This window comes from Equus caballus, chromosome 18 (genome assembly GCF_041296265.1).
Source record: "Equus caballus isolate H_3958 breed thoroughbred chromosome 18, TB-T2T, whole genome shotgun sequence".
In the NCBI taxonomy this organism is placed as follows: domain Eukaryota; kingdom Metazoa; phylum Chordata; class Mammalia; order Perissodactyla; family Equidae; genus Equus; species Equus caballus.
In genome coordinates this window covers 53,657,872-53,670,236 of record NC_091701.1, presented here as the reverse complement: position 1 = coordinate 53,670,236, position 12,365 = coordinate 53,657,872, and the positions used below count along the sequence as shown (strand labels likewise).

At 35.4% G+C, this 12,365-nt stretch overlaps 1 protein-coding gene across 3 annotated transcripts in view; it reads left to right on the top strand.

The window, feature by feature from the left end:
* OLA1 (Obg like ATPase 1) overlaps nucleotides 1-12,365 on the top strand; it is a 166,906-nt gene that overhangs the window by 109,646 nt on the left and 44,895 nt on the right. For all 3 annotated transcript variants that reach the window (XM_023622021.2, XM_005601585.3, XM_001499353.5), the window contains 2 exons: nucleotides 10,164-10,244; nucleotides 10,555-10,652. In XM_023622021.2, the coding sequence (XP_023477789.1) occupies nucleotides 10,164-10,244; nucleotides 10,555-10,652 (179 nt within the window). The remainder of the gene's footprint in view (nucleotides 1-10,163; nucleotides 10,245-10,554; nucleotides 10,653-12,365) is intronic.

Here is a 12,365-nt window from a genome sequence, read left to right as displayed (position 1 = left end):
ATAGAATGTGTTAGGAAGTGTTCCATCCTCCCTAATTTTTTGGAATAGCTTGAAAAGGATAGGTATTAAATCCTCTCTGAAAGTTTGGTAGAGTTCCCCAGGAAAGCCATCTGGTCCTGGGGTTTTATTCTTTGGGGTGTTTCTGATTGCTGTTTCAATCTCTTTCCTTGTGGTTGGTCTGTTCAAATTGTCTGCTGCTTCTTGAGTGAGCTTTGGGAGATTATAGGAGTCCAAGAATTTATCCATTTCCTCTAGGTTATCCATTCTGTTGGCATATAGTTTTTCATAGTATTCGGTTATAATCCGTTGTATTTCTGCAGAGTCTGTTGTTATTTCTCCTCTTTCATTTCTGATTTTGTTTATTTGAGCTTTCTCCCTTTTTTTCTTTGTAAGTCTGGCTAGGGGTTTGTCAATTTTCTTTATCTTCTCAAAGAACCATCTCTTTGTTTCATTGATCCTTTCTACTGCCTTTTTCGTTTCAATTTATTTCTGCTCTGATCTTTTTATTTCTCTCCTTCTGCTGACTTTATTTGTTCTTTTTTCTCTAGTTCAGTTAGGAGTAGTGTAAGATTGCTTATTTGGGATTTTTCTTGTTTGTTAAGATGTGCCTGTATTGCGATGAATTTTCCTCTTAATACAGCTTTTGCTGTATCCCATATGAGTTGGTATGACATGTTATCATTTTCATTTGTTTCCAGGTATTTTTCTTCTTCTTCTTTAATTTCTTCAGTGATCCACTGCTTGTTCATTAGTGTATTGTTTAGTCTCCTCATCTTTGTGCCTTTCTCAGCTTTTTTCTTGTAATTAATTTCTAGCCTTAAAGCATTATGATCGGAGAAGATGCTTGTTATAATTTCAATTTTTTTAAATTTGTAGAGGCTTGCCTTGTTTCCCAACATATGGTCTGTCCTTGAGACTGTTCCATGTGCACTTGAGAAGAATGTGTATTCTGCTGTTTTAGGATGAAGTGATCTATATATGTCTATTAAGTCCAATTGTTTTAGTTTTTCGTTTAGCTCCACTGTTTCCTTGTTGATTTTCTGTCTGGATGATCTGTCCATTGATGTGAGTGGGGTGTTGAGGTCCCCTACTATTATTGTGTTGTTTTTAACATCTTCCTTTAGGTCTGTTAATAGTTGCTTTATGAATCTTGGTACTCCTATATTGGGTGCATAGATATTTATAACCGTTATTTCTTCTTGATGAAGTGTCCCTTTGATCATTATATATTGTCCCTCTGTGTCTGTCTTTACCGGTCTTATTTTCAAATCCGCTTTGTCTGATATAAGAATTGCAACACCTGCACTTTTTTCTTGCGATTAGCTTGAAGTATTGTCCTCCACCCCTTCACTCTGAGCCTGTGTTTGTCCTTGGGGCTGAGGTGTGTTTCCTGGAGGCAACAAATTGTTGGATCTTGTTCTTTAATCCATTTTGCCACTGTTTGTCTTTTTATTGGAGAGTTCAATCCATTGAGAGTGATTATTGATGCATGTGGACTTAATGCTGTCAGTCTGTCTCTCATTATCCGGTTTTCCTGCATTTCTTTTCCTGTGTGCTTTAGCCTACCCATTTAATACTGCAATGTCTTATGCTGGGTTTCTTAGATTTTTCCTTATTTATGTTTTGTGGCTCTGTTCTGTTTTTTAGTTTAGTGGCTACCCTGAAGTTTGTATTTAGAATCTCGTGTATAATATAGTCTATTCTCTGGTGGTCTCTTACTTACTTGGCCTAGACTGATTTAGACCCTTTGCTCTTCCCCTCCTAACTTATTATTTTCATTTCTTATTCCAACTTGTGTTATGAATTTGTAGTTAGAGTGATAAGATCGTCTTTGCTTTGGTAGTTTCCTTACCTTTATCCTCATGCTATAGTTGAATATTTGCTATCCTGTTCTGGTTCTATCCATTGGTCTTCCTACTCTGTGTAGTTTGTGACCCCTTTGTCCCTTTTTTCTGTTTTCAGGTATGAGAGCCTTCTTGAGGATTTCTTGTTCTGGTCTGGGGCTTTTATAAATTGCTGGATGGTAGAGGAGCGGTTTTTTCGCATGGTGGTAGAATTCGGTTGCAGTTACAGCCTGTCGCCACTAGATGGGGGTCGAGAGCTGCGCCTTCTGAGCTGTCCGCCTTCGGGCAAGATGGCGGCACCCAGTGCGCTTTGCCGAGAGGGAGGGGCTGTTTTTCTTGCTGGCTGATCTGGCTTTGGATCGGTTCTGTTCTCTGGTCTCCCGGGGCCCTGGGTTTATGGGGTCCCCGCGCATGGAAGCTTTCCCCCGTCAGTGGGTTTCCACTGTACCAGCGGCGGGAGTCCTGGACGATCCCCTGGTTGTGCGGCCCCTGTCCCGCTCCTTCTCGCACCCCCAATAGCGATCCCGGTCTCTAGGGGAGGGAGCAAAGTTCTCTCCTACCCCATTCCAGCTCCTCTGAGGCCTGCTGCAAGGTCTCCAATCTCCGTCTTCTTGGTACTGTAGGTCTCTGATGTGTTTGCATTAGGTTTATTATCTGAAATTCAGTTTTTCCAATCCTTTGTTGTAGTTTGGGAGGGGAGAGAGTCCCGGGTCAGCTCACCCTGCCATTTTGCTCCACCCCTTCAGATAAAATTGATAAATTCTTAGCAAGACTGGTGAAGGAGAAAGAAAAAAGAAGCACAAAAGCAGCATCAGGAATGAAAAAGGAGTAGTGCTACAGATCCAACAGACATTAATGTACTCATAAGAGGATAAACAACTTATGACAATGCTTTGAAAAATATGTGAAATGAACAAATTTCTTAAAAATCTACTTAACAAAACTAATAGAAAAAGAGTAAAATTCTGAATAGTCCTATATCGAAGAAATTGAACTCATAATTTAAAACCTTATTATAAAGAAAACTTGACTTATTATAAAGATGACTTGACTTCACACACACTCTTCCAGAAAATAGAAAAAGAGAGAAAACTTCCCAACTGGTTTTATGAGATCAGAATAGTCTTGATACCAAAACCTTACAATATAAGAGAGAAAAATTAAGGACAAATCTCTCTCATGAACATAAATGCACAGTCTTAAATAAAATATTAGCAAACTGAATCTAGTAATAAATATTAATGATAATACGATATAACTAAAATTCTAGGAATGCAAGCAAGTTTGACATTCAACACTAAATGTAAAAGAATAAAAGGAGAAAAATCACCTGATCATCTTTATACATTGGAAAAAGGATTTGATAATATTTGATCACTGGTGATTTAAAAAAAAAAACACACACACACACTTCTAGAAATAGAGGGTAATCTCCTTAATCTGAGATAGCAAATCTACAAAAAAACCTACATAAACAGTTATACTTGATGTTGAAATACTGAAAATTTTTCCCCTCATAGCAGGAACAAAGCAAGTCATGTTCATTATCATTGCTTCTATACCATCTTCTACTAGAATTCTTGTATTAGATAAGATAAAATCAAAGTGCCATTGTTCACAAACAGCATGCTTGTATATTTAGAAAACATGACAGAATTTGGGATATAAACCATTAGAATTAGTAGATGAAGTCATCTGGCTTGTTGGATTCAAGGTCAATGCAAAAAATGATTTATATTTCAGAACTTAAATGACATTAAAAAAATTACCAGTTGAGTAGCATTTAAAAAATGCATATACCTAGGAATAAATCTCCTGAAAATTTTACTAAAATTTCTACCCAGAAAACAATAAAATGTTATTGAGAGAAATTAATGAATGATTAAATAAATGGAATGTTTTTGATTGGAAGACTTGATATTTTAATCTCTCCAAAATTGATCTATATATTCAACCCGATCCCAGTGAAAATCCCAGCATCTTGTTTTTTGTAGAACTTGACAAACTGATTCTAATTTTACGTGCAAATGCAAAGATCCAAAAATAGGCAAGATAGTCTCAAAGAACAACAAAGTTGGAGGACTTGGTCCACATGGACTTTATATCAGGACTTATAGATCTGCAGTCATTCAGACAGTCAAGGATTGGGGCCTGGCCCCATGGCCGAGTGAAGTTCGCGTGCTCCACTTCGGTGGCCCAGGGTTTCCCCTTGGAGCAGGAGGAAGCTATATTAGTGGACTTCTAACCAGACTATTTTGAGCTGGAGGCCTTGCCCCCATACTTTTCGTCTGAGTGCATTGTTGGCTGTGTGTGTTACAGCCACCCAGCCAGCGTAGGTCAGCTCATCTGGATGTCAGCATCAGGTATTAGGGTAGTGGGTTTGGCTAGAGGGAAGTCTCAGGCTTGGAAGCTATAATTATTAAAGAATAAGAGTGAGTCACCTTGATAAACTGCCAAGTCTATCCATTTAACCATCAAATTTTAGGATTACAGATGGTGGACAGAAAATAGATGAGTCCTCCCTTCCCCCTCACCCTGTGAATATATATATTTTTTCCTATTATAAAGATGATATTTATTGGTTAAACACAAACAAAACAGCATTATAGTTTTTTTTTTAAAAAAAAAAAAAAGCAGAAAGGAAGAATCTCTCTGGTATCCAGTATTGCTAACAATTTGATGTGGCATGTGGTCAGTTTCATTATTTGGGTACATTTATTTATATGTATTATGTATAGTTTCAAAGCCACAAATGGAATTACATTCTTGCATTCCACCATAAATAATAATACTTAATATCTATTGAGTATTTGCTATGTGCTTGGAACTGTACCAGTTACTTTACATGTATTTTCTCATTTAATCCTCACAATCACCATATGTTGAATTGGAGTTATTATGCCAATTTTACAGAAACAAACTTAGAAAGCTTAAGTAACTGCCCAAAGTTACACAACTAGAAAGTGGCAGAGCCAGGACTCAAGCCCAAATCTGTTTGACAACAATCCGTGTCCTTTACTTTAGTCCGTTGTTCCAAACCTGCTTTTTTCACTTAGCAATATACTTTGGACATTTTCCCATGCAACTGCATATAGAGATATGTCTTGTCTTAATGGATAAAAGCTGTTCTGTTGTGAATGTCCCATAATGTATTAGCAAGTCTCCAATTACTGGGTTTCTAGGTTGTTTCTAATCTGTACCTCTCTTCTTGTGCTAGTATCACACTGTTCTAATTACTGTAGCTTTATGGTTTACTTTCATATGTATAAGGCACGCCACGTATTCTTCTCTCTAAACGTTTCTTACTCTCAAGCAGTTCATCCTTTTAGAATAAGACATATTCAGTGTGTAATGTTGTCAATATCCCCATCATAGTGGCTGGAATTTTTATCAGCTTGGTGTTGGTCAGTGTAGATGAACTTGAGTGCAGGGTCCAGATGAAGCAAGTTTTAGGTCAGTGTCTCTGGACCTCAGGTCTGGGAGTCTGTGAACCTATAACATTTACTTAATTGGCTGTTGTTGAGGTATTTGAGTATTGCCACAGAGTCACTCACAGCTATGGTCCTTTGATTTTGGCATCATGAATCTCTTTTAAAAGCATTTGGAAGATATGTGCCATCATCCCTCAAAGGCACAAACATAGAACTTTACATACAATTTCAGGGTGTTAGTGAATCCCTGAAATCCATTTATGGATCATAGGTTAATAATCTCTGCCAGGGGATGAAGAACCAAAATAGCGAAGTCTAGTAAGTAGTCTTGGAAAGTCTAGTAAATAATTGGGTTATGTTATTGTGTGCAAAGAAAAAAATACTATTTTTGTGATACATGGATTGATTATCAGATATTGCACCCAAATAGTAAGAATATTGAATTTCCCTGATGACCTTAGAATAAGAGTGAGGACTTTGACTAACCATTTGGGGAATGCCTAGGCTAAACAAGGAGCAATTAGAAAGGCAGTAAGTAAGATAGACAGGCCAGGGTGATTGGACAGAGTATGAATTTTCGAGTCACTTGGACCTGAATTTGAATCTCAGCTCTTCCACTTACTGGCTGTGGGAATTTAGGCAAGTCATGCATCCTCCCTAAGTCTAAATACGTTACAGCTACTATTAACAGCCGCAATAATAAAGTACATGAAGAAAATAGAGGATTTCTAAAGTGAATGTGAGGCTATCGGTAAAAAGAGTCAAAGCAGAAGAGCAAGGTATTCAAGGTGAGTTTGGATTAAGTTTCTTTGCAATTAAAAGGTAGTTGTTTAGCAAAAGCTAGTTCTTATAAAATGTAAAGAATGGAAGCTTGAACTGAGATTTGACTAAGAAAGCCAATATTGTTGGTAACCTCAGAAATATGAAGAGAAGGACTAATGAACAATTATTTGGATTGGAGAAGACGTATATGTGCTTTAAAGGAGTACCCAAGAGAATATATTGCCATTTTGTAGATCACTGGTATTTAGTCTTTCAACAATCATAGTAACAATGGCGACAACTCACATTTATTGAGAACTTCTTGGTACCAAGAACTGTGCTAAACACTTTATATACATCATCTCTTTTGATCTTCACAACCCCCGGAGGTAGATCATATCATCGTCTGCATTTTATCAATGAAGTGATAGGTCACACCTGGTAACTGGTAGATCTAGGATTTATTCCCACGCTTAAGCATTAAGCTGTTACCTCTTGATTATACACTCCCATCACTGCAATATAACCAAAAGTTCAAATGACCATTAACTTTTGCATAATCTCCGTCATGTGCAGAATTTATTTTGAAAATGAGGAATTTGTTAAAGTTATCAAAACAGTCCTCCTACACCTGTATTTCTATATAATGTTGTTACTAAAGAAATATGAAATTGTAAAGTAACTTCTGATGCCTCAGGCTTTGACATGTTTGTATTTTATGTTTTTATTGTATTCTGATTTGTTAAAAATAGGTTAAGTATGTACAGTAGTCCCCCTTTATCCTCAGGGGATACATTCCAAGACCCCCAGTGGATGCCTGAAACCATGGATAGTACCAAAACCTATATATGCTATGTTTTTTCCTATACATGCCATACCTATGATAAAGTTTAATTTATAAATTAGGCACAGTAAGAGATTAATAACCATAACTAACAATAAAATAGGACAATCATAACACAATATACTGTAATAAAAGTTACCGTCAATCTTAACCTCAGCACACAATTTTTTTCCTTATTAAGCTGAGAACTTTCACATTGTCATTTAAAGGAAGCACTTTATGGCTTCTCTTTGGCATATCCGAATTGCCAGCATCACTACTCTTGCCCTTTGGGGCCATTGTTAAATAAAATAAGTGTTACTTGAACACAAATACTGCGATACCACGACAGTTGATCTGATAACCGATATGGCTGCTAAGTGACTAACGAGTGGGTAGCGTATACAGCAGGCATACGCTGGACAAAGGGATGGTTCACTTCCCGGGTGAGACAGTACAAGATTTCATCATGCTACTCAGAATGCTACTCAGATGCGCAATTTAAAATTTATGGTGTTTATTTCTGGAATTTTCCATTTAATATTTAATAATGTTTAATAATATTCGGACAACTGTTGACCACAGGTAACTGAAACCGTGGAAAGCGAAACCATGGATAAGGGAGGACTGTTGTGTTAGGTTATTCTTTCAGTTAACCATATTCAATTAACTGGAACCTTATATTGTTCTAACCATAATTATTAATGTGTGTCTCTATGTACAACCATAAGAAAAAAGTTCAGTCAATCCATTAAGTATTATATACAAATAAGTCCAAATGTTTTCTTTATCTGATTATAAGTTTTTCAGATAGGAATATAACGTTTTAATATTTTGCTAAAATTAATTTTTACTTTATGTAAGAAAGACAGCACATTGCAGCTATACCATATAATGATCATTTATGTAAGATAATCTTACCTGAGAGCAGACTATTTTTGATTTGTCTTAGGTAAAACTGGCATCTTTTAGTAACCTAAGGTGTCTTTCCTCGGCTGTTAAACCTTTCGTGGGGATAATTAAGACTATTGGGTACAAAATGAAATATTTAAAATTTTTAAATATTTTGATTTTCAACTGTTCAAAAACTTGGTTATAATCTACAAATATTTTTAAAATATTGGAATGTGGCTTTAGTGAGTATACTGTTTGAGAACTTTAATTATGAGTTAGTTCTCTTTAACTAAAAGTTGAGTGCTCCTAATTTGTAATATTATATGTTGGTATGGGGGGGAACTAATGCTAAAAAGCTTTTGTGATAAGATTTCTATGACTGAAGTGATGGTCTAGTTAATTTAAAATGAAAGAGAAATACTGAAATTCCTTCACTAGGGATCAGCATTTATTGAGGCCCTTTGATTTTGTAAAAATATGTCTAGTTACAAAAGTATTTTACACTTTCTATATGATTAAAATTTAATTTCCTTCTTTATTTTTGGTTTAGCTTTCTTTTGTCTCTTTTCTTCTCTTTTCTTTCTTTAATTGAAAAAACTAATGGAACCAAATATAAGATGGTACCACTGTTTTCTCCTTCTTTTGTATAATCTTGTTGCGTGTCTCTACATAAGCTGTTCTGGCCACTCATCATAGTAACCAGCTGGGCCATTTCACCTGCTGGAGCCATTAAAGAGGACTCTCTCCCCCTAGATTAATCCCCTCCGACATTAGTTTTTTGCACTGACAACTGGAGCAGGCATTCAGAATTTGCAGGTGGCCAGTGTGACGCACATAATTGCCTACAATTTTAGGCAATGAATAAAAATGGTCTACATTACTTGTCAAAGGTTGTATATGCAGTGCCAAGTGAGATCTATGGGAAGCCTTTTAGGGTTTAAAGAACAGTTAATAGCAAGGCTGCACAGGGCTTTTTTAATCATAATGCATTTGTAATATAGCACTTTGATCTTCTCCTTGTAGGAAATGGTGTTACATTAGCCACTTTTAAACATTTATGAGTGAAATTCAGTTATAGAAGAGTAAAAGTGATTATTCTTAAGCAGAACATGTTAGATTTCATTAAAAGTTTTCAGCTTGCCCCTTCCTTGTTAAAATCTGTGGGAAGTCCTTTTCCTGGAGAGTTTCAAATCAGGATCTAAGGATATAGGGCTTTTTCCTTATTTTTCCTGTTGGTAACAGCAAGATTTGGAAGGAAGGTATACTAAATATTGAGGTAATTTGTACAAGGGGATATTTATAGAAGAATAATTGATTTATGGCAAAGTAAAATACATTGATGAAAATCCAAGGAATCTGTTACTAATAATTATGTATTGCAATAAATTTTGAGAAAGGCATATTTAAAACATATTCATAAATTATCTTTAACAAAAAAAACCCAGATGACTCTCAAATGCACTTCTTCTGGACGAGCTGATTTTGACCTTTGAGACCCAAGAGCCTTTTATTAACACCTGCCTGTAAGGAGAACCTTGCCACACGCAGCTTTTAGATTCAGAACCACAAAACTGATGAGGAAAGGCTTGAAGGGTTCAGTTTGTGTCACTTGCTGTTTGCCGTTTCCATTTCACAGATGATTAATCTTTCTGTGAAGAAAGGCCAGAGAAACAAAGCACATTGGGCTCTTCCTGCAGTTACTCCTTCTGAATGCACACTAGCTTGCTAACTAAAAGGCCTTTAGATTTCCAGCAGCGAGAGATGTTCTGAAAGTGAATGCAGCTGGTTGGAGGTCACCAGTGCAGGGCTCTTGCCATTGTGAAATGGAGGCTTTGGCAGGTTGGGGTGGGGTGGGGGGTGTTGGAGCGGGGATGGGAGAAGTGGTCAGGGAGAAGGTGTTGGCAAAAAATTAATTCAGTATAAAAAGGGTTTTGGTCAGTCGATTTAATATTTTGGAGGGTAGATCATTAATAATAGGCTCAATTTCATCTATTTTATCTGTTATTCTTTTTAAGGAAAAAATTGTAATTTAGTCTCTTTCCAGAATCCCCCCTCCCTCCATTTCCTAGTAGCCTGTTTATCTTGCAAGTGGCATCACTAGGTAATTTGGAAATATCATTAACTCTTGGAGTCTTGGGTATATTTGAATTGTCTTGAAATTTTTAAGACTGTTACTAATTTTGCTAGTATTCCACGTTTTGTATATTAAAATTTCAGTGCCACAACAATTTCATTGGTATTTGGTTTTTTCATGAGATTGAAAATAATTATCTATGTAACTTAGTTCCCTTTTCATTAAAAAATTGACTTTATTTTTATTTTGAGGATTTGAAAACTTTTAATTTTAGTATTTAGCACCTAGATGCTTAGTATTCATCTTGTCTTTACTTTTTTCTCAATTGTACATAGGATATAATGTGCAAAGTCAAATCCTGGGTTATGGATCAAAAGAAACCTGTTCGCTTCTATCATGATTGGAATGACAAAGAGGTAAGTTATAAATATCATGCCCTCTGTTACTGCCTTTGCTTTGATTTCTTAGGAACACGTTAGAGTTGTCATTATTTTATACATTATTATATCTAGTTAAACTTATTTTCTATCGATGATTGCTTATTCCCAAGCTTGTTATTTTTTCTTTTCCCCTACTCTTGATATTTCATAACAACTAATCTTTAAGAAACAAGAATTATGAAGGTGGAAATGGCTATGTGTTTAAAAAGTTTACTTTTAAGTTAGTCAATGACTTAATATTTACTCAACTTTTAAAAAGAATTTTTTTCTCTGTCTCCCACTTTAGATTGAAGTGTTGAATAAACACTTATTTCTGACTTCAAAACCAATGGTCTATTTGGTTAATCTTTCTGAAAAGGACTACATTAGAAAGAAAAACAAATGGTAAGTTTTTCCTCCTCAGATCTACCCGGACATATCATATCTGTACACATGCAAACACACATACGTATGCACTTAACTGCTGTGTGTGATTTTAATATTTTTCTCCTTACTGTTGAAAAGTTTAAAATGGATGAGAAAGCTTTGCCTGGTGTTTACATTCTGAGAGGAATCTCCTAATTGATTTATACTGAGAGAACTTAGCAAAAAAACAAACGGAATTACATTAGCCAGTATTGAAGCATGCATATTTACTTATCAAATTGAAATTATATAGACTTTGTTTCCTTTGCAAAATGAGAATAAATGTAGTTGGAGCAATAAAACTTTTTAAACTAGGAATTTCTAGCTGTGTTGATATTATATGTGACTTTAAAATAACCACTTGGAAATGTAGCTGGACATAAATTCTAAAATACAGATTGAATGCTTTAAAAAATTTTTTTAAATTAAAAAGATTATGGGTGTATGGGCAAGAGAAGACCTGTATGGGCAGGTATCTGTTTCAAATACTTTAAAAAGGGTACAAAGGTAAAAACTATGCATTCATGTATTTTGATTGTCATTTTTGACCTGTAACCAAAATTTGCAAGGTTTTCTTTTCATTCGCTAATAACTTCAAAAAATCATATATGTTCGTGTAACGTGTGGGCATGTACACATTTGGCATAGTACTAACTTTGACTTGCCTCCCTGGATCCTCAGAATTTTATACTATTAAGTCATACAAAGAGGTCAAAACTATCCAAAGCAAAATATCTGAATTCTCCTAAAATATATTGTTGGTTTTTCCCTGTACTTCATTAAGTACTTAGATGCACATGGTTTCAATTTTCCATTAAAAATTCTCATTTCCATATGATATCAAAGAGTGAGAAGCTTTAAACTGAAAAATAAACATTCATAGACTGGAAGCCAAAACAATAATTAATGTCAGATGGTTAACTCCAATAAATCATTAGAATAAATTCTGTGAAATTACTGCAACTAAGAATGCCCCGTTGATACTACTATAAGACATTTTGTGTTCCTGATAGAAAGCTGAATTTGGCCTCTTTTTTGGTAATGTTCTAGAAAGCATAAACTTAACATGAAAATTTAGTTCTGACTCGTCAGTGTCTTCTAATAGATAATTAACTTTAAAATAATCAGTTCTGTCTTGTTTCAAATTCTTATAGATTTGATGATTAATGTGTTAAAAATTGTTAGCTTTGGGAAGGAATTTTTAAATTTATTACTTGACCTCAGTTAATAAATCTTCTCATTGTAGTATGATGGTAAGGTTTCTTGCGGCACTGTGAAACAATACAGACATCAAAGTTTACATGAAAAGGGATGAGTCAGTTTCCTTGCCCAAAGGGGCTTCTCACACCTGTATTTGGATGATTACAGGTAGAACTCCCTGGATCTAATTGTATAGTAAATACCATTTCCCAGACCCTAATGGTAGACAGACTGCTCGGGAGACGCCAGTCTGTGATTTAGCTGTCGCCAGACACCCCATGTTTTTTGTGAGACCAGTTGTGATGATGATATGGTTATAGCCAATTGAAAGTAAACTCTTGTCTAAATAGCAAATTTTAATTTATAAAAATGTAGAGGTATGGATGATCCTATTTATAAAACCAAATTTTAGATTTTATGTGTAATTAATGATCTGGTTTGGGGTTGTGTGTGTTTGGGGGGTGGGGGGATCAGATCTTGTGGAAGTTAGTG